Genomic DNA, 27,142 nt, shown 5'->3' with positions numbered 1-27,142 from the left:
ATTCCATGTACTTTGAATTTAGAAATCTTTTTTTTCCTTTCCTTTTTTCATTTGTAGATTTTATTTCGTGTGTTAATGTTGTCATACCTTTTTTTATAGGTTAAAGATGATAGTCAGAAAATAGCAAGCATGGAAAGACAGTGAGTAACTCCATTATACTATTGCTATAAATTACTTGTACACCCTAAAGACAGTTGAGTTCCATTATATATTTCTATAGACTTACAGAACATCACCACATTTTCAAACCTGTTCTACTGTTAACATTCCACAGAGAATAGAATATATTCTATTTCAGGGAAACAACTTTTATAGTGATAGAACATTTAGATCTGCATAATAAGATACTTCCATCCCATATGAATATTGAGAATACATCTTGAAAATATAAATTGGAATTGCCCTGACCTAAACTTGTTTAAGGCTTAAGACATTCATCTCTAAAAGGCTACTCCTCTGGGACATTGATGAAGTTGAGCCACATTGTACTGCAGTCACATTTTTAAGTTTGTTATGTGTTCATAAAGTCTAAAAGTTACAAAGTTGCTTATAGAAAATTCCATTCTAAAGAGTAAAAGAGCATTGCTTCTTGATTCTTGGGTACTGAACCTTTCTGAAGATTAGCAAGAAAGTCAAGTAAATTTTATAATAAAAAGTAAAGTTGGGGGAGTAGTTAAAACGGTATAATATTTTGAGATTTTGAGGTTTTGATTTTGCTTTTGATTTAAAGAAAATTTGAGATAATTCATGAAATATCCTAGAAACAAATTTAAGTTCTTTTAAACAGTATTCCCAGCTATAATTATTGGTTAATTTTTAATGTGTTGATACATTATTTAGAGAAAAAGTTGCTTAACAGAATTTTTTAAAAGATGCAATAACAAAACATTATATTTGAGACTTTACATAGAAATGTGTTTAAGGTAATTTCTTTCACACTTTGATTGATTATATAGCATAGTGTTTTACATGGCAATTTCTTAAGGGATTTTAGTGAACACATAAGTAATTTTTAAGGAGTACAGTTATTTGGTGCACTTTACCAATTATGTTGTACCTCTGCAAAGCTGAATAGCAACCAGCAGAGGGACTAGTTGAGTAAGTTAAGAATTACTGATGACTCAACAAAAATTGTTTTTTAATAAAAAGGAGCAACAGTACCTATATTTAATAGCTATTGAGACTAAAGTGACAGGTTACTTACATCTGCCTTTTATAATAACAATACATCTACCTTTTATAATAGCAATAATCCTGATATTCTTTTGCTTTTGATAAATTTAGGTTTGCAATTTTTATTCTTGATTTCTCTCTTCATTTTTGTCTCAAATAAAGTAAGTATTTTAAAAAATATTTTTAACTCTGAATTTCATTATCTATTTTTCAGGCTGACAGAAGTAAAAGAAAAAACAAAACATTTTAAAAACATCATTCAACAACTTGATATGGATCTGGAGAATTATCGAGGTAATATGACTAGAGTTGTAGCAGACTGTGCAGAGCTGCATCTGTTTGTGTGGTATATGTTCTACCCATTAGCTGCTTGAAACTTTTAGGCTGATGCAAATGTCCATTACTCATCAACATCATCACATCTAGAGGTACAACTTTTTCTTTTCAGACTTTTAGTGGTGCATTCATCAAGTTCATATTGAAAATTACCATACAAAATAATAGTACAGCTGTCTGGTTTTCTGTCCCAATTTTATTTTTAGGACTGGATGAGGAATAGAAGTTTATGTTTCAGGCAGCACTGTGGAACCAGCTCATACTTAGAAATGCTTTCATTAGTTTTACCTTTTACATGATCTGTTACGCTGTCAATAAATTTGGAATTGAGAATGTTTAATAATAACGTGTAAAGCAGACAATATTTTTTTAATACTAGTTCAGTATTATTGTTATCAGTCATTGAAACTTCTTTTTTTGATCTTTGCAAGAAGAGTTTGAGAGCTGCCTTAAAATGGCTTTAATTTATACTTACTTCCAACAAACATGTGCTGTAGTACTTAGGCTAGGTTAGGCTGGGATTTTTCCTACCACTGGATTATGATTCCGGAGGAAGTAACTTTAGTTTGAGCATAGGCCCTTAATAGTTGTGAAAGGTTCTCCATAAAATGGAGATTCATGCAATGGAAAACCTTCTTTTCATTATAAGAAATCTTGTCCAGATAGGAATTACACAAATATGTGCGTACATTTTGGAAGACTTTGTAACAACTTACTTAAATTCTAGAGGACTAATGAGTTGATGTGTGTCCTTTTTACTTTATGCCCTTTCTTGGGTGTAAAATCTAGCTGTAAGTTTCTTCAAGCTGAACAAATATTTCTAAATTTACCTCTAAACAAATGTTTGATACATCTGTTTCTCATCTTTTTCATTACAAAATATTTCATATTTCTACAGATGTTTCATTATTTTTGCACAAATAACTTGTTAAGACTATTTTGTTAGCTTTTGTGTTTCCAGGTAATACCATTGCCAACTTTATTGTTCTTTAATCTTTCCTTTTTGTCTGTCTTGCAACCCTTTCTCATTTTAACTTCGGAGAAATGCAGAAGGTAAGAAGTGAGTTGCTTTTTATAGTTCAGTTTACACACACAATCATACATTGCTGGACTCTGTGTCTTTCACTGTTTCAGAAAAGGAAGTCTATTGAAGAAGAGAGTTTAAAGCATATATAGGATAAAGTACATACTCTTTGTCAGCATATCAGGAGCAGTCAGGATATTCAGAATCAAATTGCCTTGCAGTATAATGTAGAGGGAACTCATATGTTGGTATAACAGATGGAATAAAGAAGATATTAATAAAGAATAGCTTAAGACACAGAAATGTAAACTCCCAATGCTATCTTTCCTAGTGAATGGAGAGAGAATCACAGAGGGCCATTCATACTTCTAAGTCAGCATCTTGGTGTGCCCTTGAAATTCCTGTCGTCCCTCCCTCCCCAGTCACTTCTGGATTGGTATTTAAATGTTATTACTCAGCTCCTTAAGTTTTTTAGGTAAATATAAGGTGGAATAGACAGTAAAAAAAATATAACTGAGAATTTTTTTTTTTAATGTTTCAGGATTAATATTTCAGTGTTAAAAACATTTTTGAGTAGGAAAAAACAGAATATATAGAAATAACTATTTTTAGTTTTCACTTGAGAAAATCTAAGTAAGCAGAAATTTCACCCACTTTTTACATGTTCCATATACTAGAAGTTAACTTTAACTGATTAGTCAAAGTCAGCATTAACTCCTAATGGAATAGACTCAACCATTCAATAATTGCAGGAGAGGCTAAGGTATTGATGTAATAGTGGCATGTTTTAAAGAAAAACTACCTGTAAAGGTGTTTCAAAGTTGCAAACTTTATTTCAAAATTTTTTTTTCTTTAAACAGTTGGCAAATCATGTAACTGATTCATGACTCACTATTACTAGATTTTTTAAGAAAAGGCTGAGTTATTAAATATTGAAGACTTTGCCTTGCAAATGAAAGAGAGAGTCTGGCAAGGAACAAAGCCACAGCTGCAAGGAAGCTGAAGCATAATCACAGTCCCATAGGGTCCCACGAGTGTTCTTATTGTTTGTATATACTAGATAAAGAGGAAGGCATGGGGGGGATGTACAAATAAAAAGACCTGGAGAAATTTGCTTGCTCAGTTATATCTGTATCTATTTGTTTCTTTTGCAATGTATTCTTTAAAATTAAAAGATTATGTTAAAAATATAAAAGACTCAAATAATTAATGTTTTTAATACTTGAAATTTAAAATTAAGTAAAAGAATTGTCTCCTTGTAACAAATAGGTGTTCCACTTTACTAGTACATTTAAATTTCGATCTGTTTATAGTCATAGTGGAGTTCAACAATAGAGTGAATTAAGTAGGGTATGTTATCCCTACTTCTAATATCACTATAAAGAATTTGTATGGAAATGTTTTTTTAAACTTAATTGTAGAAAGCTTTCTGTGCGTTTAATTTTCCTACACCATTACTTGTACAGTTTTCCTGTTTATTTCCCTGAGATTGTCACATTGTTACTTGCAAGCTGCATTTCCTTATGAAATTCCACTCTAATATGTGAAAGTGCTGTTGAAATGACTCATATATTGAGTTGCAGAAAGTTCTAACTAACCATAGTGCCCAAATACACAGAAGTATTTGTCCTCTACTATTGAAATAGAGACTTCAGAAAAATCATATGAACTTCCTTTGTTCAAACCAAATATTTATGTCACTCCTATTTATCAGAAATTTTAACCTCTAAAAGGTTTAAAAAAATGCATTGAGTCTGATTTATTTACATAATTTTTTTTTTTAATGTAAAAGTCTTTAACATAGTCTGTTCAAGTGACTACATTCAGTGACATAGGATTAGTCCTGTAGTTTCTAGGCATGCAGAAATTTTAAGACTAACATTTTGCATACATAAAGGAATTCAGGACTAAGGCAATGTAAAGTTAAATCAATGTTACATCTGTTGCAGGAGAAGAAAATTGGAAATACAAGGAGCTCAAGAAGAGTGAAGAAAGTATGGACAGTAAGTCATCTAATATAATTCAATTAGGCATAATTCCTCTAAAATACAGGTTTTCTTGTATTGTCAAAACACAGATAATTTAGAACTGCAAAGAACTGATGTCCTGATCTTTACATAAAGTTTCTGCCTCAGGGCAAGGTAATTAATATCTTAGGACTTACAGGACAGTCATAAATTTTTCGAGCATCTGAAAGGCTTTTCATGAGTCATTAAAGGTCCTAGGAACACGGCTTTAATTTATGAAAACAAGGCTGAAATTAATTGATTAAATTATTAAAAGCAGAACTTGAAAATGGATAAGTGTAGAAATTATGTAATTCCTCAAAATTAAGGCTTCTCATATATATTTATTCAAGATGAATGCTGCTAAAGCTTTGCTGCATATTAGAAGGGTCTAATTTTGTAGAGAACCTAGCAGCAACTAACAGAGGATGAAAACAATTGGTTTTAAATATACCTTATTGCTAGTGTACTGTAGTAGACAGCTTACCAAAAAAGTTGGTCCTTTACTCAGGAAAAGGGGAAAATGATCAATAAATACGCCATGAAAGCCAGAGAATATAATATCTTTTTTTAAGTATTCTCTGTATGACTTATGGTTAGCATCATACGGAAAGAAAGGTCTCAGCCCACAGTAAGGGAAGATGGGTAAGACCATACTTAGAGAGTTTCTGTGTTTTCAAATTACCAAATTTCCTGAGAAGCAAAAAGGCAAAAGCTCACTTAATCTGGATATTCAGTATGAGTAGAGACTGTGCAAGTGGGGACTCACAGTCTTTCTGAGTCTTTGGGTTTTGGTTCTGCTTCTACCCTTCATCAGAGGATATGGATGCAGTTCCAGGCCTGTTTGAGATTTGGAGAACCTGAAACCTGAGAGATTTGGAGGAACATGCAGGAGTCTAAAAAGACGGGAAAAGATGTGTAAAAGAAGAGGAGACAGGGAAATACACACCAGTCAGCTTTAGTATATTAGAAAGAATGTGGAAAAACAAAGCAAGCAGACGCTTTGTAAATGTTACAGAAACAGAAGTATGAATAGTAGTAGTATTGATTTGCCAAGTACAAAGATCTGTTTTCCTTTTTTGGCAGAAAAATATTGCAGAATAAGGGAGGAGCAGTGGATGATGTATAACTTCAGTACATCTTCTGCTGTCTCATGGTGTTCTGAGAAGCAAGCTAGGAAAATATTGTCATTAACCTAGACTGTGCATTCAATTAAAAAATTACTAATTATGAAGGATTCAATGCCAGAATGAAAGGATGTATTGAGGAGAGTTTTGCAGTGTGTTGGGCGTTCAGGTTGATCAATACTTATATCCAGCAGATGGATGGCAGGTGAGAGAGTTTCACAGAAGAGTTCACAGAAAATACTCCATTGGAAAAGCTGAAGTCGTGTTGGAGGACAGGGCTGGAATTTTTTATACTTTTGGCATATTAGAAATGAGTTAAAAATATTCAAAAATGATGAAATGTAAGTTTCTATAGTTGAGTAGTGTAATCAACAGCAAAAATGTAGAATAGGGAGCAGTTCATTAGGAACAGCTCTGTGGCATGGCTCAGAGTTAGAGTGAAAACAAAGTGAATGTGGCTCTACAGTATCACACTAACATGGAAGAGAAAATACCACAACAGTTGGTATACACAGGAGTGTAATTTGTCAGACATGTAATCTTTTTCCCTGTGCATTGAATACTTCAGGTGGAGTACTGTCTCTAGTTCTGCACATAAAGGAAGGGGTGACAGTCCTGTTGAGAAACTTATGGGGGATGCAGAAAACGTGACCTGCAAAGAAATATAAAACAAAAAGTCTTTTGTTTTAGAAGATTTATGAAAGCTGTCAAATATCTAAAAAGGCTGTTTCAAATAACAAGTGAATAATTTATCTCTATATATACATGGAGGAGATAAAAGGAGCAACATCAGTGGTTGCAGAAAGATTTCAGGTTGGATATTAGGGAAAACTTCCTAACATTAACATTTACCAAGCATTGAAATAGGTTGTCCTGGAGAATTGTAGAGTATCCATTGGGAACTGAGTGTGAGATGAGTATAGACAAACATCTGAATTACTGACATACAGTTAGTTTTATCCTCGAGCTACTGAATTAATCAGATGAGCTCTTACAGTCTCTTGCATTCAATTCTTTATGAATCTGTGAAACACACAGTGCTCAAATGAAACAAGATCAGTCAGACAAGCGTGATGAAAAGGAGAGTTGCCTATAGCAAAACAATGAGATGAGATGTAAATATGGACCTTGCTTAATGATTTTAAATAAACTCAAAGGTTTGAAAGAAAACAGCTAAAAAGTCCAGAATGCCAAAGGAGACAAACAGTAGTCAAATAATATAGATACTGTTCTAAGATCCTAATTTTATTGTTGCTGGCTCAGTTTTATAGAATTACATATATACCTGTGGATGTTGTGTATGTTAGTGTTACTGTTTCATATTAATAAATGTGTGAAATGTGTTCCTACCATTGTCTAATCCTTCTTGCTCAAACAAGGACTTCTTCCCTTTTTCATCCACACAGAAACTCCTAATTTTACTGAGTGCTCCTGTGTATAAGCCGTGTTTCAGTAGGAGACCCAGTAGAAGAGAAGTTATCATAACTTACAGCTCTAGGTGGCGTCTTGCTGGACTTTTAACTTTGATGTGATGTGTCCAGCACCTTTTTCTTTTCATTATGTCTGTGACCATAAATACAGTGTAGTATGCCTAGAACACAAATACAGAGGGCCGACCACCATTACAACTGTGTGGTCAGATTCAGTTGGACACTTACTAGAATGAACTTAAATTACAGATATAGCTAAGGGACACATACAGAAGGAAAGAGGTGATCCCAGGCGAATATTAGTCTCAAGTCCTTAGCAGTGTTTTGCATTTAGTCCAGGCTATTAGAGATAATGAAGTCACCTGTTTCCTTTATTTAGCAGCCTATTTTGTTAACTTTCAGAAAAATAAAGAGCAAGAGCTGCTGGGACAAGCATTTAGAAAGGTGTCAGAAATTATGGGGGTGAAACTCCTTTCCTATTGGGTAAAAAGCCTCACCTAAACACTATACAAGAAGGTGGTGACCTCATGCCCAATATGTGTCTCTGGAAGAATTCTCCTTCATTCCAACCAAAAAGTTGACAAGTTTCAAGGTCTCTACCACCTGGCTCTTAAATAAACAAAGTTCAATTGTACAATTTATCAATAATAGTACAAAGTTTTGACTGGAAATAACACAGGCATTTGCTGTACCCATGCAAGTAAGAGCCTTATTTTTCGTGTTTGCTAATCTCTAGATTTTCTTGAGACTTTTGAAGACGTTAAGAATCAGGAACTTGAAAGAAAGTCCCAAATAGAAGCCAACATTGTTGCACTTCTGGAGCACTCGAGCAGGGTAAGCATTTCCCTCCTCCCATGGCAAACTAGGAATTTAGAAGCACAAAGCAAGAGAGCGACTGGATGAAGAGGGATGTTGCGTTTTATGTATTTAAATTTATCTGCATAGTAATCTCTTAGGATGATTAAACATTAAACCATGTACACCTGGAGTTAAAAAAAAAGGATTTGTTAAATTTCTTTCGGGGGAAAGAGTTGTCATCATTGTTATAATGAACATTATTCCATTCATGATAAACATTTCCAAATACTGCAAATAAAACTACCTCAATATGTTGTTTACCCAAAGTTTGCACATCTCAGTTCAGGGGTATCCTGTCATACTGTTGCATAGCTGAAAATATTCCACTTGTCCCTGTGATTTACTAAAATTAGGTCTGGAATACCCCGCTATGTAATATTTTATATAAACAATATAAATGAATAATGTAACACTCTAGAAATTGTTCCAATTTATAGTCTGCCATTTTTTTCACTTTCAGTTCTCCTTTCCTTTTAATATTTTTTGTTTCCATGGATTTTTTTATGCTATGGAAAAGTTTCATCTGAGTAATATTTTGATTCTATGATTACTTTAATTGTCTTCTAACTGAGTACCTTATATTTTAGGCACCGTCATTTTAGAACCAATCTGTATGGCAGCACAGTTTATTCTTGCTTTATTCTTATTTTGTTTCATCTGTCCTGGTCTGTCAGTACATCTTTTATCAAAAATTGACAGAATGAAAGTCATTCACATTTAAATCACTTCAGAATATTTCCAGTATTTTAAGTCTTTGTAGTCCAAAAGCTAAATAACAGACAATGTCCTAGCAGAACAGTCCAGTTACCATTTGTTTTTTCAAAAATAGAACATGTTCTCATTATTGTTATTGGTAACACACAGAATCTGAATCATATGAAACAAATTTCATCTGTTACAAATCAAGAGCTGAAGATTATGCAGGAAGACCTCTCTTTCAAATCAAGTGAAATGCAGAAGTCACAAAGCACTGCTAAGAATCTGGTTACAGGTGAGATCAGCAATGAATTTTTAAATTTATTTCTTAAAAGTGTTAAGGTTACCCACAATGTTACACTAATAAGAAGTAGGAGATCTGAAAATATTGGATAACAGATTATAACTAAATATTAAAATACAGTGGCAACAGAGAAACTGAAACTCTTTCGAGTAACAAGCTATTTATATTCCTCAGGAGTATTTCATTTACTATTACCACTAAAGATCATCTTTCCTGAACAGATGTAAGATCAACAAATGTATTTTAATACAGGGGTATGAAGTTTTGTAGCTAGAAGTTTGATTTTTACTGATACTTACCTCAAAATAAATACCTTCCATGATTTTTAAACTGTGTTTAATAAATTGAAGTCTTCCACAGTTGTCTAACCATGTATTATTTGTAAATGTAGTTCTTAGTATCACTTACCTGTGGTTTGTGCTTTTGCAAAGGGTATGTACTATGGGAGAATAACTGACAACAGCAGTGAATAGCTCTCAGATTCTGAGGATTGGATTCTGCAAAGTGAAAATTCCTTTTCACTTTATTTTCTGAATACTCAAATACCGAAAATTAAATGTAAGCATCTGAAGAATCCTGTCTGTAATTTCAAAAAGCAGACAGTGTTTTTCTTTCATTCCCATAACAAGTATCTATTTAGTTCTTTATTTGCACTGTTTATAGTAGAATTGTTCTCACAGTTCTAAGTCTTTGCCAATATCATTATTGGTTCAGCAAACCTTTCCTTGTTTGTTTGGCTGAAAGGAAGGGGCAGGAATTAAGAACCATAAATCATTTTGTTAGAAGACTATTATGTGCTGTACTTTTTAGTAATTTTCAAAATAGGAGCCCCTGTTGTAACTTCAAAGTAATTAGGAGCAAATATGAAGTTGTTATGCACAAAATGTTACAGAATTTGAGTGTTTTGTCTTTGAACACTTAGTGTTCGCTTGTCTGCAAATACTCGTTTTGCAGTTCTAGTGTAGTTTAACATTACAAGTTCAATTATGGCTTTTTGTTCTTTCATGTAAGCATCAATTCTGTCTGCTTTACAACATAAGGATGTTTTGAAAGCACCTGAGGCATTATTGAAAGAGATATTTCTTTCTCTGCTAGGGGAGAGAAGGAACAGTATATAATTTTCAGCAGATCATTTAAATGATTCAGAAGTAAATGTCTGACAGCAAGGAGTCACAGCTACTGTAATAAACAACTTAAGATTCTTTCAGAAATGCAGTGAATTTTCATTTTTCACAATTGAACTTCTTCCTAACCCTCCAATAATAGCACAGTAGTCTTCAGAATTCTTCTGTTGTGATTAAAATCTGGATTCCTATATTTTCTTGTCATAACAAAAATATAGAATGTCCACCAGCAGAATCCTTAAAAAAATAAAAAAGAGAAGGAAACCATGAGGAGTAAACAAAAGTGCTGATGGCTTAGTTTCCCAAAACTATTTCCCTGGGTCACTGTGGTTTGTTCTGAGAATTTGCTACTATGTACACACTGCAGGCTAGACACTGCAACTTCACAGTGTATCAAAAGGAACTGGGCTGCATCCTCTTCCTGCCTCTTCCCCTGGAGGAGTTCTGAGGTTTTTTCATTGAGGCTGCTACTGGAAAAGGAAAAAATTCACCGCTTCCAATTTCTTCCCTTTCCTCCAGTGAATGGATAGGAATGTTCACTGCTGTCTCATCATAGTTTCTATCAGTGTAGAGATAGAACGACCTAAGAACTCTTTCTTTTTGGCACTCGTTTTCTTACTACTCCTTTATTTTACTATGTAAGATAAATTCCAACTACTCAACTATGTACTATTTAAAAATAAAATAAAGATAATTAACTACTATATAAAAAGTGAAAATGCTGTGATTAGGCCTAAATAAATCCTTAAGAACATCAGTTGTTTTCTGCTATTTCTCTCCAATCTGAGTTTATTTTATAATTCTGTTTTTTACTGTTCGATCTTAAAATCCTCATTTATTGAGGTCATTAAACATTTGTCTGTCTTTAAACCACAGTGCTGTAGGAATAAGAGAAGTAAAACTGCGGTCTGTTCAGTTGTGGTTTACAATCTGTCATTGACCACTATTGGGAACTTTGTAATTGGAACTGTGGGCAGTTACAAAATATTGTAGGCACAGAGGAGGTGTTTTCTTAAGTGCTTTACAGTGGAAGGCAGACATTGAAGTGCAGACATGCAGTGCAGTCTAAATATTTTACTTTTAAACCCTTCTTTTAGTAATATGGAAATTTTTTGTATTTATGTACATGCTCTTTGCACATATAGGACCCTTTCAATCTTACCTTATGGATCAGCATTCTTGAGGATAATTTCAAATAGTACACAAAAATTTTGGCTTGTCTTTTTTTTTTTTATTTTGATGTGCCTAAACAAATCACCAAAGCTCTGTAATAAGCAAAAAATATTGATTAAAGGAAATACTTAACTCTAAGAAAAGAAACATATGGCATAAATGCATAAGTAGAGAAATGAAGACCAAAATCTTGCTATGAGAGTGAGATTTTCCTAAATAAATCCACTGAGGAAACCATACCCACAGTTTTTGAAAAGGTGAACTCTCCCTCTGTCACATAAGCACATCTACCCTTCTGCCATGAAGATTTATACTGCCTTGGTTAAGTAGGGGGGATAATTTTTTACCTTTTTCCAGCTGATCAGCACAAATCTGACTGTGAGCAAAATACACAGTCTATGCCAAGAAAAGTTTCTTTGTGCCGTCTCATCCCTCCCAAAAGCCATGTTGCCTGATATTTTAGATTGTAGGAAAAAAACCCTGCATCATTTGTATCATTCTTCTGAGTTCAGTACAGATCTGAAACATAAGAAGATGTAGCCATGTGTTTAATGTTCAGGAACATGAATAGAATACAATGACAAGGCAGGTCAAAAAACAAGTCTAGCCACATCTAGTCCTTCCCCACTCAGGGGGAACTTACCCCCAAAACTGTTCAAAGTATATTTATTATTTTGGGTTTTTTTATTGTTTCTTCTCTTATGCATCTCATGTCTGAACTGTTTCAGTCTTTGCAGTTCTCTTCATATAAGAATCCACCCATATTTCTAATTCCCTTAATTACCTGTATCTCTCTTACTTATTTTTAATGGAGTGTCAGAAGTAAATTCTGTATGTTGTAACACACGCTGATCTTGTAAGCTATGACATTTCTTATTGCGTGGATGTATGGAAGTGTTTTTCTGTAGAGAGTGAATGTTTAAAGAAAATTTGGCTATTTGTTCTCCAAAAACTAAACCTTTACAAGCAGCATAAATAAAAACAACACATTGCTAAAAAAACTAATAAAATTATTTTTTTAAATTGTCTGCATTATTGCAACTTCTTGTAAGTTATCACCACTGCTTTAAGACTTGAAGTTATCTGATGCTATAAATTTAACAATAGAAGCACTGTAATACAAAAAATTTCACATTTTCATTACTCTTCACTTATGGAGTATAATACAGTTATTGTAATGTGAGAGTCTTGTAGGATGATTGTGAAAATCACGTTTTTTTCTTTCCTTCACATAAACAGTCCCATGAATATCAAGAAAGATATACAGGAGCTGTTTATGTAGCTTAAATATAGTATGAACCTTTATTTGTACTGGGCCATGTATTATGAAACAAAAAGTACTGTTAATTAGAGATTGTGTGTCTGGTGATCTAGAGAGTCAAAAACTGCAGATGGACTTACAGAAGATGGAACTGTTGGAGGGCAAGATGGTTGGTGAACTGGCTTCTCTTAAAGACAAAATTGAACAGACAAAAGCGGAGTTGGAGGTCTACAGTAATTTGCCAGCTCTGAAAGCATCAGGAGAAGAGAAGGAAAAGGTAACAAAAGGAATAAGACAGAATTTGTGTGCTTTTGAGCAACCAGGGGAGGTAATCCAGTTCTGTGATTGAGAGTCCTTCCTTATATCTGATAGCTGCAAATTAATCCAAATGCTTCTCTGCGTATATACATGATTTACCAAATGGGTACATGTTGCAGGCTATGAGCTGAATGCCTTTTGATCACTTCCTTCCACAAAATTTCCTCATTTTATTTTAATGAGTGAGCTAGAATCTTCAGGTGTAATTTATGACTACCCATAACTTTGAATTTAGCAATCTAACACAGAACTCAAACAAAAAAGAATTTCCTACAAATTTTTAACATCAGCATTCCCACTTGCGCTCATAGAATGTGGTCTAAGCCTAGAACTTGTCATAATCATTGATTATCAATTTTAGGATAAAGCATGCATTGCTAGAGAAAAGCCTATGAGTTCTCTGTACACGTGGTCTTGTTCTGAAAGGAAAAAAAAGTAGCACTTTAAAAGGTGAATTGAAGTAATTTTCCTGAAGCTCACAGCAGATGAACTCAGCCATTAATCAGTTTGTGTTGGTTTTTTTTCTAACTAGAGACTCCAGGATGACAAAGAAAAATTAACAAAGCGTAGCCGTTCTTTCAAGAAAATAATGGAGCTCTTGAATGCAGAGTATGAGATGCTAAAGAGGGAGCTGCAAGAAAACGAGACACATTCTCAGGTATAGCTCAGATTACTTATTATCTCCTTCTGTTTCTTTCTCAGTTTTGGTTTTCTCATACACATGAAGCATTGTGTGGATGGAATCTGTTTATTCCTTCTCAGAGAGTTTTCTAAGTCATGTGTTTTAAGTGTGTTGCCATATTTTCAGTTTTCAAACAAAACTTAATATTGTAGCAATAAATTGTAAGCTTTAGATTACTAGAGATCTTTCTGAGCTTAAAAATTATGCGACTCCTATGTTTAAGTGTTTGTATTAATCTTGCTCAGAACTCTTCACCTTCTGCCCTTCCTTTGCTTGAGTAGTTTTGAGGACCAACTTAGAAGAACATACAGGGGAAAAAAAACAGTTGCTACTAATTAGCTAAGATCCCTTTTGCTTTTAAAGTTATGGTGATAAGTTTTCTCTTGCAACCTGTGCTATTAATTTCATTTTCCATTTTTCTAATTCTTCTGCTTCTTGCAGATCACTGAACTTCTGGGGTTTGTTCAGACTTAAACTTTGATGTATGAGTATATGTACATTTACATTTAAAAAGTGAATCAGGAAAGAATGTGTTTGTAACCTCTTGAGCAGCTTTGATTCTTCCATTTTAAACACCCATATATTACTGTCATTTTGGCAGCAGAACTTTACTGGCACGGAGGTTTGAAGGCACAGAAGGAAAACGGATAACCTTAAAATAAGGTGGAAATGGAAATTGATTATTTTCTGTGCATTTCACTGGTTTTTATTGCTTGAGGTTGTTGAGATATTTATTTTATTTTAATTCAGTTAAAACTTAAAGGTCATATTGGTACATGTTTAAGTTGACTTTCCTCTGGAGTGGGCTTCATGGAGCAGATGAGAAGATGTAACTCTGACTGAGGTATATATATACAAGTATAGAACAGGAGATTATTATAATCACTCTAGGGTGATGATATAAATCCACAAAGCTACATGCCAAAGTCTGCAAGATTTCAGTTACTGAATATTTTTATTCCAAGATCAGGTTCTTATTCCTAGAGCTTAGGGAAATGGAAAAGCAGTTAGGATACTGGCATGATGAGGCTTAAAATTTTATATAAAATAATAGTTGTACATAATTTCTTCAATTCATTAAGCTGTGGCAGTTCTATTTCAGTGTCTGCAAAAAGGATTTTTTCCTTACTTTTTATGTCATGAGTGTAAATACCATGAGAGTGAATTAAAAGTATATCTTATAACAGCTGATTGGTTGATACGCATCAAGAATTGTGAAGTACAAATATTGTTCATATGTCTTGAGGGCTTGGGCAATTTTGCAAGCTGTGAAGTGGCCTCCAAGGAGGTACTATAAAAATACATTGAATGTTTCCTTTTATATGTATCAGACAGTAAGTATTTCAAACCTAGGCTCTCTTACTGGCTATCTTGTGTGTTGCAACATCTACAAAGGGGGCAATAAGAATTTTAATTGGTCAGAAGTATTTGTACTTGGAAGTAAATTATTGTCATGCTTACTGTGAACCAGTACACTAGATAATTGATTCTTCACTGTTAAGATTTGAGTAATATAGCAACTATTTTCTTGTTTTCTAACTTAAGAATAAGCTTTTAAGTAAAATACTGCAGTGTTTTCCTAATTAGTAGGAAAATTTTTAGTTTCTACAGAAAGTTTAGTCTCAGAATGATTTTCAGTTTTTGCATTTAAAAATAACATCTTCATATCTTGAAATGCAAAACCTTGAACAGTAGCATCAGAAAAACAAGTATAAAATTGTATTGTAAGGAAGCAGCCATCGATATAATGTCCACATTAGTTTCCTGTTGATGCTGAAAGTATTGAAGAAGTGCCAACACTTAACCCACACTCCTACAATCTTCTTGCTGCAGCTCTGTTCTTATCACAGCTTCTGGCATCAGACAGGAAACTTAACTATGGAAGTAAGGAAGTTTCTTCTGTGTAGCTTAAAGTCCAAGACAGTGTCAGGAAATATTGTATCTTTGGTGATTTTAGATCTCACTGATTCTAAGAAGAGATCATTTAAGTGATAAGAAGCATAATGAGAATTCATATCTCCCTACAGGGTTCATCTTTTTACTTCTGACTTGCCTACATACTTCCTTATATGAAAAGTCTTGAATTCTCATCTGATTTTTTCATCTATCACTGCAATTGCATGCAGTGCTTTTGTACTGATGGATTATGAAGTCCTAAATTTTATGCAGGTTAATTTTTGGCAGCTTTAAAAACATTTTGCCATTGTATCTCATTTCGGAGTTTTTAATGTGAAATAACTTTGATCTTATCAGGTGATAGAGTACAAGGTACTGATACAACATTTTTGGGAGTTTGTTTGTATAAAATATGTGTTTAATAATTAGCATTTTAATTTTTGGCACTTTTTGTGTTTTCAGCTTACAAATTTGGAGAGGAAGTGGCAGCACCATGAGCAAAATAACTTTATGATGAAGGAATGTATCCTTTTCTTTAAGAAAGAGAGTCAAATTCATGCACTGTATTAATTGAGGAAGAAGTCTGTTTCCTCCAGCAGAGTAAGACAGGACGGAATGGTCAGCAGGAGACAGGGGAGGAGGGGAAAGGCAATCCTCTGCAAACGTCTGGTTAGCTGATAGATATTATATATAGCACAACTTGCATGTGTTGTCTGAAACAATTTTACGGGGTCCTAAAGCATAAGCTTTGCCTTGCGATCTGGAGTTGTTCCTTCTGGCACAGTTTTGCCATTAGGTTTCATACAAAGTTCATATCTGTCCAGTCTTACATGGAATTAATCTGCAAGTGTATTCTTGTTTGAAAATCTTAGAGCATGGTGACTTTTCACCGTGTATTGTTTAACCCCCTGAAAATACCAATAATGAAAAAGTAAAAAATAAATTGTATACATTTAATGTTTTGCTTGTGAAGTAAAAGGGGAATTGCCTACTAGAGTGAAAAAACAGGTGAGTGTGTTAAGATATGACAAGGAAATGCTTGAGCTGCAAAATGGGCTGGCCTGGGGAAACTGCACTGTAGCTTTCTCATTATGTGATTCAAATTTAAGGGTTATATTTCACTAATCATATATGACCTTACAAAACTTGAGCAAAATCGTTATTTGCTTATTTGCAAATGGCTTTCATGAGATAGTTTTTGAAATAAGCAAAAGCACTGATGTTTATTTTAGTTAGAATCGATGGTTCTTCTCGTCTTGTACTATTTTATTCTCCACAGTTATGGCAGGGATCTGAGTAGGACCAAGCTGCACTTTTATTTTGGGACAGTGAGTTCACTACAATAAGCTTATTTCTTCAAAATTATTTAGAAACAAAAAATCTGAAATTTCTAATATGCACAAATTCACTGTTTTATGATTACAGTACAAATGTAATTGGTAAAGGTAATGTCAAAACTAGACTGCACCATCCAGTGTAGTATGTTTGACAATGGCCATTGCTATATGGAAATGAAATGGCCAGAAGATGGCACAGGAATATATTTCAGGCAATTACGTGATAGCCTGGCCATTAGAGAAATAATAACATATATAATAATACATATAATGTTGCCTTTTTCAAATACCAAATAACCCATTTCTCATGTCTGGTAGGTGTTCTAATTCTTAGAAAATGCATCTGAAGAAAGTCTTGGACAATGTAATCTAATTGGAGCTACCTCCTCTATGAAGGAGTCTCTACAGGAATGTTTATTAAGGCAATACTCTTAAACAAAATTTTTCCTGAGTTCATCAGGATCTTAAAGCATCTCCTAACCTGCTATGCAATATTGCCTATCCACATGCAGATCCCTGTACAGAGTACTGTGTCTGCTTGGGCTACTGGTAAGAGGGGGGCTGCTTTCCTGGACTGGGACTTTTGTAGCCAGACTGAATGGCTGTAAACAGCTGAGTGCTTTGAAATGGTTTTGCTTGCAGTGTAACAATGGGCAGAGTCTTTCACAAGGGACCTATTGCCTGTATATATGAAAACAAAACTGACTCAGGCATGTAATCTTTTTTTTTTCCTACTGTGCTTGGCATGAGATGGCAGCTAGCCCTAGTAAATTAGTGTAAACCTTTTAGACCCAACTGAAGTTTTTTCCATTATTTGCAACACTTGACGGTTTTCAGAGAAGCAAATGTACTGTAGTGTGGTTCCCCTGTGATCTCCAATTATGCTCATATTTATACTGGCAGTTTGTTTCCTTAGTTCTTTTAATCAGTCATAGCAACAAAAAGTCAGGAGAGTGACTACCAGCCAATAATGAAGAACGTGAGAAAGCTGGTCAAAGAATACAACAAGGCTCTCATAGAAGCTTTACAGAACACCAAGAACTGAACCCAGGCATTTCCTTCCTGCCCCAATGGGTCAACAATGAGAGATGTGCACAGCCAGCATGGAAAGCTGGACTCCTGAGCTCACTCACTCACCATTATGGTGACAGATATTCTTAAAAGTATTTTTCAAGGTTTTTAGAAGTTACAGGTTTTAATAGTAAGCTTCCTTTTGTGCTGTTTAAAATTTTTAGAAATAAACTTCTGAATTTTAGAAACTTGTATAAACAAAAAGGAAATACTGCCCTATGAGTTACGGAAGCCCATTGCTAAATTGCACCTCAAATGTGAAATTTCAGTCTGCTTTACATGTTAAATTTCTAATTGTTATGTCATTATTCCATCTCTATTTAGATAGCAATTTATATCAAGTAAGGCAAACATCTAAGGATAACAAGCATCTTTTCAAGTCAGAATTGCCAGGGAGTGAATGCCAGCAAATTTTCATTTCCTAATGAACTTCCTTTTTTTATAAAATGTAATTATAAAAAAAGAACTATGATAAAACGTAGTGAAATGTAGCTAATACTTATTTTGTGGAGCATTTCACTCTGTAATATTCACCAGTAAAGGAAATAAAAGGGAAAATTACTTGCATTTTCTGCAATGATTTTTTCCTCCTTTTTCATGCTTCAGTGCCCTATGCAACCTCTGACAAAAATACACAGAAAGAGTTTCAACATAGAGCAAAACCAGGACTGATACGGAAATTTCAGAAAACAAAATTTCCATTTATATATTTCCCTCACATTCTACATGTCTGTATTTCTAAACTGCGTATTGATAATTTCCTTTACCTGGTATGCTGTAAGCTAGTCCTGGTCAAAGAGAAAAATGCACAGTTGACTACAGATAGGAATCTTAGATAGACAGGAACAAAGAAAAAGTACTAAAAAGCAGTGGGATCTGGATTTACAGTTGTTGTACTCTCTTAAAAAAGTTTTCTGGAAAAGGGGTAGACTATGTGCTTCACTTCATAAAACTGAAGTTCTGAAATAATTATCCAGTGTGCTGAGTCCATTAAAATAGTTCTGTGTTTTTGTCACTAAATTTCTCCAAATCTTTGATTGTCATTTTGAGTATAAAGAAATATGTAAAATAAAAATATTGAAGATTCTTGCAGAGAACAAGTGTGTTTGCAAATCCAACATAGTAAATGCTGTTGCTCTATATATTTATGTCTGTATAACATCTAGAGATAATGGAACAGGATTTCTATAAACCAAGGACTGTTATCTAGGGGAAATTCCCACTAATGTCTCTTCCTTCCTGTCAGAGTTTCAGCTATTCCAGAGAGAGCCCATTATTTGCTGAGATAAAGTTGAAGTCTAATATTCTTACCAATCCAACCATCAGCCAGAGAGATCACCTCCTGAATTCCACTTGTGCTAGAATAACATATTGTAATGAACAATGGAAAAAAGCTGCAGACTGAATAAACAGACTGCTTTGAATTTGCTTTCACTCAGGGCAGGGGAAGGTTTTATTCCTTGGTAGTGATTCCGTATGGCAGCATGGTAAAGTTTACAGGGTTTAGTTCTGTTCCACAGGAGATGCCTGTCATAAAAACCTTTTCTCCACCATGCTGTCCTTTCCTGTATTCTATGAAGAATCTTCAACAGAAGATCCTTTTGCTTTTTGAGAATCTCATCACTCTTAAAACTTCTTTTAACAGTTCATACTTGTGGTCCTAAATTGTGGACACAGTATGCATGGCTGGAAAGAGCTGTATAGATTCTAAGTGGTGAACTACGCGGCGAGTGTTTATCTCTCTCTGGGAGATTAATAACTCCTTCCCCATTGTGAGCTGAGTAAATTGTATCCATGTAACCCAGACTAAAGTCTCAGGGAAAATAACCTTTTCTTTAACTCTTTGTATCTTTTTTATTTTAAATGCAGTTTAAGTACGAGACACACGATGCTTTTTCATCAAAGCTCCTGTGTGTACATCAAGACACTAATTCGGTAACATAGGTCTCCCTGCACGGGCAGTCTTTTATCCATTTTTTACTATGACTTCAGACTGAGAGGATGTTAATTAACTGGCAGCATCTGTGGGGTGGAGATATTAAATACCTTTTCTGCTCACCTCTCTCACCAAGGCTAAGTAGGGGTAAGGATTCCCCAGCCTGCCTGGCAGTGCCGTTGCTAACCCACCCCAGCATGCTGCTGGCCTTTCTTGCTGAGTGTTGTTGGCCCTTGGTCAGCTTGGTGTACACATGGAAGGCCGTCAGGGTCCCTCTCAGCAAAACCTTCTTCAGCCCACGGTGTGTGGGGGTGCCTGGATTATTCCTCCACAGAGGCAGGACTGTGCATGTATTTTGTGGAACTTCATTACATTTCTGGCTGCCCATTTCTTCACCTGTTGAGGTCCCTCTGAGCAGCAGGGCGCCCATCTGGTGTGTGAGCCACTCCTCTCAGCTTTGTGTCATCTGCAAACTCCCTGAGCATGCACTTTGACCTATAATCCAGGTCATTAGTGAAAAGGTTAAACAGTACTGGCACCAGTGTCCATGCCTGGGGTATTCCACAATGGAGTGGCCTCCAACAGGACTTTGGGTCACTGATCACACAATGAGCCCCGAGCCTGCCTACCTAACCCTGACTTTGTCAGCTTATCTGTGAGAATTTATGGAAAACAGTGTCAAGCAACTTGATAATGTTGAGGTAGACAACATCCACACCTCTATCCTTGCTCACTGATTTAATCCTGCTCAGCCTGGAAGTCTACCAGGTTGGTTAAGCTTAATTTCTGCCTCATAAATCCATGCTCTTTTCTCATGGTCACCTTCCCATCATTCATGTGTCTGGAAATGATATCCAGTGTAGGTTGTTCCACCACTTTCTCAGGGATTGAGGTTGAGCTCACAACTCTGTTATTCCCTGTCTTCTTGGCCTTCCTGCTTCATCTTGCCTTCATTAATTTTCATGGTGATCAAAAAAGCTTATTTTTCTTTCAAAATTAGTTTATTTTTTAATTTCTCTTAGCTTAGAAGACAACATGCAATATTTCTGTGTTCTAGACAGGCAGAACACTGAGATTCTTTTTTGTTTCCTTCCACCCTAAAACAGTTAATGGCTCTTAGTGCTGATGTGTGCTGTTTCACAATCAGAGGGACATACTTCCAAGGTGAAGTGGTTGTAATGTCTTACACTTCTATTTTTCTGCTGCAAGTGTAAAAAAAAAAATACAGGGCATAATGCAGACCTTATGAGGGGGCACTAGCCATAAGAAAATCTTAGTTCTAAGAATAGTTATAAAGTAAGCATTTAATCTGTTTCTCCTCAAAGTATCCGCTCTGAGTGAACTCCTTGGCAACATGGCAGTAAGTCTTCTGGGTGGGCAGGATGTAGCAATTGCCTGGAGTGAAAAACCCTCAGATTGTGGAAGTGTTCATAAAATTGCACTTGAACACATGCACAATGGTGAATACCAGCTGTACACCGAATAATACATATATATTGTAGGTGATAACTCCAGCCAGACCACGGCTGTGGAGATGCAGGTCAGTCACTCAGAAGGGGAACTGGATTATTCCCAAGGTAGTTGTCATCTTTTTCCTCTTCAGTAAAGAGGAAGGAAGCCTTTAAGCATTCATATGTTCAGAGATGATCTGAATCCCAGCTTTAATCAATCATTTGTTGGAATTGACAATTTTGGAGCAGAGGAAGAAATGTTCATTGGCCCGACTTGCTCTCTATGTACTTGCTGGTTCCCCTTTCAGGAAGGAGAAATATCTGGACAATATGCCAAATGTGTGAAATGGAGGAAACATCCCACATTTAAACAAAATAGAGTCAGAAATGTAAAATTATCTGCTCTCGTTTCCTCTTGTAAACCTTATTCCTTGAAAGCTACATTCATTTAAAGTGAGTGAGTTTGATTCACTGAGCACTGGTATCAGGGCCAAGATTTCTGCTGTTCAGCAAAGAGTGAGTAAGGTGCAAGACCTCTTGCCTCCAACATACAACACAAATTTGCCCACAAATACTGCTTCAAGTGGTGTGAGGTGGACTGAGCACCTCTGAAAATTAGGAAGAAAATAATGATTATAGTAGAAATTATCAGTAGCATCAGTCACCTAAACAGTTACACGAGACAAAATTCCACATGAAGCCTTCAGATTTTGATATTTCTAAGTCTTCTTCAAGATTTCCAATACCAATTTGGAAGCAGAAAAAGGTAGACAGCAAATTTATCACTAAGTTGTACTTGTTGAATCCAGTTTAAAGTTAAATGATGCAGTCATCAAATAAAAGTTACCATTAAATCATACTGTGTGAGATTAATTCAGCAGAAGACAGTGGGTCCCAGAAACAGAGTATTAAGAATGAATTTTTGTAACCTTGATGGTTGAAAGTACTACCCCTGAGTGTTAATTAGCATGACCCATTTCCTGGTCCTTGGAAGCAATAATCAGAACTTCAAACTCCACATGTGTTAAGAGGCTTAGGAAATGTCTCTTTATTTCTCCAAATCTCACAAGCACAAAATTTGCCTTCTTAATGCCATTTTATTTTAGGCAGTCATATTTTTATTACTGTGCATCATTTGGGGTGATTCAATATCAATATCCTAAAAATATTTGGATTCACAATTGTTGCCATTAAACATAAATACACAGATTCATTTGTCCTTCAAAATATATTGTAAAAAAATTAGGTAGAAAATATTAGTAGAATAGAGAAACAATTCTTTTTGTCCTGCTGACAACAGGCAGGCCACTCTAAAATTTATATGAAACTTTTTACAAAAAAAGACAACTGACTCCCAAAGTGGAAGTTTTCAGAGCACAAACAGCCTGATGTCCTTCACAATGACTTTACTGATATAGAGGCACTAACGTACTCCTGTTTTTTTTCACCAGATGAACTTTACCCTTTTATAGAAACCTGACATTCTGATCAGATCCTTTGCTTAAATCCATTGCAATACATTCCCTTTCATTTCACTATCGAGGAAGACAGGAAGGCAGCATCTGTCTTTGGCTGAAGCTGTTCTGTAGACTGCTCAATACTCAGCCATTTTTTGGGCTGTATTCTTTTGAAATCCAAGAGAAACTCTTTTCTGAAAAGAAAAAAAAGAAAAAAGAAAAAAGAAAAAAGAAAAGAAAAAAGAAAAGAAAAGAAAAGAAAAGAAAAGAAAAGAAAAAAGAAAGAAAAGAAAAGAAAAGAAAAGAAAAGAAAAGAAAAGAAAAGAAAAGAAAAGAAAAGAAAAGAAAAGAAAAGAAAAGAAAAGAAAAGAAAAGAAAAGAAAAGAAAAGAAAGAAAAGAAGAAAAGAAAAGAAAGAAAAGAAAAATACTGAGGAAATAAAGCTGATCATGGCAATCCTGAGTTGCCTTTTGAGTATGCATATGCGTGAGAGGCAGTAGAAAAGGCATAGAGCGACTGCACCTCCTTAGAACAAGCTGCAGCAAAAACCAGACTGTTACTATTCTAACTCATAGTTTCTCAGAACCACCCGCTGCAATATCACAGTATCACCACTGTTCCTTCCCCATTTGCATGACAGGGACCCCAGAAACCTTTACCTCCCTCCATTTACTACACTGCCATACTGTAATTGGTAGGAGCAGTCCTCATCCTCACTGCTTAGACCAGCAACTGCCAATATTCTCTCACTGGCCACCTGGCTGCTGCCTCTTTCTTCGAGATGGTCCAAAATAGATGGCTTAGGGGCTGTGACTGTCCTCAGAGGCATAGACTGTGTTGCAGAGGAGAACAGGATCTGTTCTTAAGAAGCTTAAACTCCACCATTTGGGAGCCTCTGTTTCACATTAGCTGATTGTGGTGAGTAATAATTCCTGAAGTTCCTTCACTGCCTGCTAATAACACATACTAACATCATGTCAAGGCCAAAGCAATGGCTTGGTTCCAAAAAACATAATACAGCCAGACACTGCAAGAGGATATGTGATTTCTGCTAACACATCTACCTGATTAAAGAAGTGCAGAGTGGCATTGTTTCTTTTTCCTCCTCACATATTTCCATGCAGTACAGCATGGATGAATGGATTGTCCTTGAGACAAGTGTGCTGCTTATCTAAAGAGGAACTCGTGGTGTCAGGAGTTCAGGGCACTTGACATATCATAAAATTAGCCTTCGGCAAACAGAGTTATGAAAAGCCATGTTTAATGCTAGGGTTATATTTACATGTTGAAAGGCAATTTGTTTCCCTGCTGCAACTAATTTAAAAATTCATCCATGCCCTTGTGATGGGTGTTAAGTTAGATGTGAATGTTGGTATGTTTAAATCAGCAGATAACACCCACCAAAACTGATGATCCCGAGGGCAACTCTTTAGAAATCATGTTTCGGAGTCTGTCCAAGTACCTCTAGAAAGACAAAGCTGGGATCCATGCAGCCTAAATACAGCTACACACCCCCCCTTATCTCCAAGCACGTGCCATGGGCATCCTCACTGGTCAGCCTGGTAGTCAACAGCCCCTGGTGCAACAAAAGCTGGAGTAACTCAGTACCATATTTTACTCCACGTGCCATCCTCACTTTTAGCCCAGTTTCTTTTACTGGCAATCTGGTTTTGCCAAAGGCTGTTTGAAGTTCTTCAGCTCATTAATAGTGAATGCAGGCTGAGAATCAGGATCCTCTTGTTTGTAGATCTGCTAATGTAAGCTGAGGACGAGATAGCAAGAGATGGGCTCATGCATGGGATACTGCTATGATATCACTGCTGCTGGGAGGAAGGAACAGACAATTCTATTGCACTTCTGTGTTGGTCACTAATCAGAGAAGTGATCAGATCATATAGTTTTTAGTTCACAGGATGGAAAATTGATATGGCCTATTTTAAGGAAGGCTTACATTCTAATGTCATTAAACATAGGGATGAAAGTATGGAAGGTAGGGCTATCAGACACTTAATTTTGAGAGAGAATAAATCAGAATACTGAAACACTTCAAATTCTACAATCTAGCAGAAGTTTATTGGGATAAATTTTGACATCAGTGGGAGTAATAATCAAACTGTGGCCCTTAAAAGCCTTCTAAATAGAATCAGATCTAAGTTTAAACACATATTACACATAAATACTTCAATGTTTGCTGAATTATAGATGCTATTCTTTATTTCTTAAAAAATGAAAGTTTGTAATGAAACACACAAAAAAATTGCATAAGGCTGATGCTGATATTGATACCCCAAGCAAATTCTAACTTGAGCAACCATATATTTCCTCTCCTTTGGCTTTAGCAGATCTTTGAAACCTTGTTGTATTTTTGGAGTGTTGCATATTTATGCTGTCCACTCTATCCTTGAGATAAACAGCTATCTTCTCATCATGGTGGATGAAGTGATCAGTAGGCACAACAAGTTGCTTCTTCAAAAAAGAATGAACAGCTGACCTGGTCCATTATGAAAACTGTAAAATCAGTATCAGCAGCAGCCTGTATGCATTGCTTTGCATTTAGATGCATTTCAAATGGAGACATGATGCAGTAACCTCTTTATACCCAGGGAAGTGAAATTTAAGAGGAAAGTTTAAAACCCTCCTAATCCTACAAAAGCAGTCTGGAGAACCATAGCCTTGACTGAAGTTGCTTAACACCTTCTCGCCCTACGGTCTCCTGCTCTCCCTCCCTCAGCAAATCAAAAGACATTAAAGAGTAGAGGAGGAGTTGTTGTTCTCCAAAATCTAAGATGGACAAAATATATATACGTATTTTAGTCTGAAATCAGACCAGGGAAATATCTTATACTCTACCTCCTTTAAGCACGATAAAGGAATTTTATTAGAGTTTGGACCTCACACTGCGTTTTTTGCAAACAGAGGGTATTTTCAGTGTAAGTTTCTACTTGGTTTGGTTTTTGATTACATTGAGAAGGGGGATGGCACACATAAGGAACACATAGGGAACACATAAGGAACAACTCTGGGTTACTGCCTTGACATCTCCTGTGGTAGGTGTGTGACACCATTCTGTTCACATGGCAATAATCTCAGGTGTAAAGGACTTCCTTTTGTGAAATCTACACTACAATCAAAGGCTAAAAATATATTAAATCAAAGTAGGATCAAGCCATACCCCTTTTCCAAGGTTATGCTGTTTATACTTCCATGTAAGTAATTCTGTGTGTTAGCATCTTGGCAGAACTACAGGGCTTTCAAATGCTGTATTGTCATGGATCATTGTTAGTCAAGTACTAAATAAGGTTATTCTTTATTTCCAATTCTGATTATACATCTGAGTGCTGCCTTTCCACTTATTTAATTATTTTGTATGTGTGTGTCTTCCTTTGTATTTTTTCCTTATGTTTTGTTTTAGCTTCTGAGTTTTGAGACCTCCCTAAGTAATGTAGGCATTTTAATCCCACTGTAGTAATAATAGCTCTGTGTGTGATTTATTATTGCATCAAGTTTTCAGTCTGTTTCCAATTGTCAAATGTAAAGAAAAATTGTTTCCAGTAAAACACATGAACTAACAATTTGCTGGATTGGATGGCTTTGGTATATACTGGATTCAGCTGGCTGTTTTGTTACTGTTGTTTACTTCATATTTTCTTATTGTGTGCAGAAATGCATTGCAGCCAGCAGCTTACATATGGATTAAATAAATAGGGGAGAAGATGATAGCATCCTGAGAAGTTAGCAGACTTTGAGAAGGGGATAATAACACTTTCCACCCACTGGACCTAGGTGGACGACCTTCTACTTGTACTCTCCCGCCTACTGGAGGATTCCATCATTGTTCCTATTCTGCTGACTGTGACCAACAGCAGTCCCCAGCTTCTCCAGCAGCTCCAGATAATTGTTTTGATGTATTGCTGGATGGATGGGATTTGCACTGCCCTGCAGTCCTGCTGATACAAAAATGCCTTTAAGATCCTGCCTTTCCCATCCTAATCTACAAAGGAAACAGGAAAAAGGAACTTAAACTCCCTGTACTCAGACGGCAGGGAATGAGACTGTTCCAGCCTGCGCCAGTGCTCTGATTTCTTGCCTGTGACTTGTAAACAGTGTACCATGCAGCACAGGAGGAACTGGTAAAGGTCTACCCCGAGGAAAGGATACTCCATGAGCGACTGTAAGAACTGGATGGATATATTTTGGAAAGCATGGACCCTCTAGCACACCTAGTTCTCTATGGATTCAGCCTGTTGATTTCAGGTAAGCCTTGGCTTTTAACAACTGTAGTGGATCTGTCACTGCTTTCTTATTTCTTACACAATGTGCAGATGAAACGCATGACTCTCTATCCTTTACTCCAGTACTTCACCGATTTAAGCACTCATGTTTGTTTCAGTGAGTCCACTTCTCTCTGTGCACAGCCTTCACTGTGAGCGAGGGCAGGACTGTGCCAAGTTATTAGGGATGATTTAGCTACATGTAGAACACA

General features: G+C 35.7%; 2 protein-coding genes across 3 annotated transcripts in view; both read left to right on the top strand.

The window, feature by feature from the left end:
• The window catches only part of IFT74 (intraflagellar transport 74), a 35,076-nt gene extending 15,306 nt beyond the window's left edge, over window positions 1-19,770 (top strand). Inside the window, exons 11-20 of the mRNA XM_050329420.1 lie at window positions 100-140; window positions 1,388-1,467; window positions 2,560-2,562; window positions 4,483-4,536; window positions 7,833-7,930; window positions 8,819-8,945; window positions 12,626-12,789; window positions 13,363-13,488; window positions 15,871-15,931; window positions 17,675-19,770. Of these exons, the coding sequence (XP_050185377.1) occupies window positions 100-140; window positions 1,388-1,467; window positions 2,560-2,562; window positions 4,483-4,536; window positions 7,833-7,930; window positions 8,819-8,945; window positions 12,626-12,789; window positions 13,363-13,488; window positions 15,871-15,931; window positions 17,675-17,790 (870 nt within the window). The 3' untranslated portion in view covers window positions 17,791-19,770. The remainder of the gene's footprint in view (window positions 1-99; window positions 141-1,387; window positions 1,468-2,559; window positions 2,563-4,482; window positions 4,537-7,832; window positions 7,931-8,818; window positions 8,946-12,625; window positions 12,790-13,362; window positions 13,489-15,870; window positions 15,932-17,674) is intronic.
• Window positions 19,771-23,005: 3,235 nt separating this feature from the next.
• TEK (TEK receptor tyrosine kinase) overlaps window positions 23,006-27,142 on the top strand; it is a 41,245-nt gene continuing 37,108 nt past the window's right edge. Inside the window, exons 1-2 of one of the 2 annotated variants that reach the window (XM_050329363.1) lie at window positions 23,006-23,577; window positions 26,321-26,913. In XM_050329363.1, coding sequence (XP_050185320.1) covers window positions 26,862-26,913 — 52 coding nt within the window. In that variant the 5' untranslated portion in view covers window positions 23,006-23,577; window positions 26,321-26,861. Of the gene's footprint in view, window positions 26,914-27,142 lie in introns of both variants that reach the window. The other variant, XM_050329364.1, reaches the window with a different exon arrangement.

The sequence above is a fragment of the Myiozetetes cayanensis genome, unplaced genomic scaffold (genome assembly GCF_022539395.1).
Source record: "Myiozetetes cayanensis isolate MyiCay16 unplaced genomic scaffold, myiCay2020 scf4, whole genome shotgun sequence".
Lineage (NCBI taxonomy): Eukaryota > Metazoa > Chordata > Aves > Passeriformes > Tyrannidae > Myiozetetes > Myiozetetes cayanensis.
Note: the sequence above shows the minus strand (reverse complement) of the source record. Positions and strands in the feature narration are given on the sequence as shown.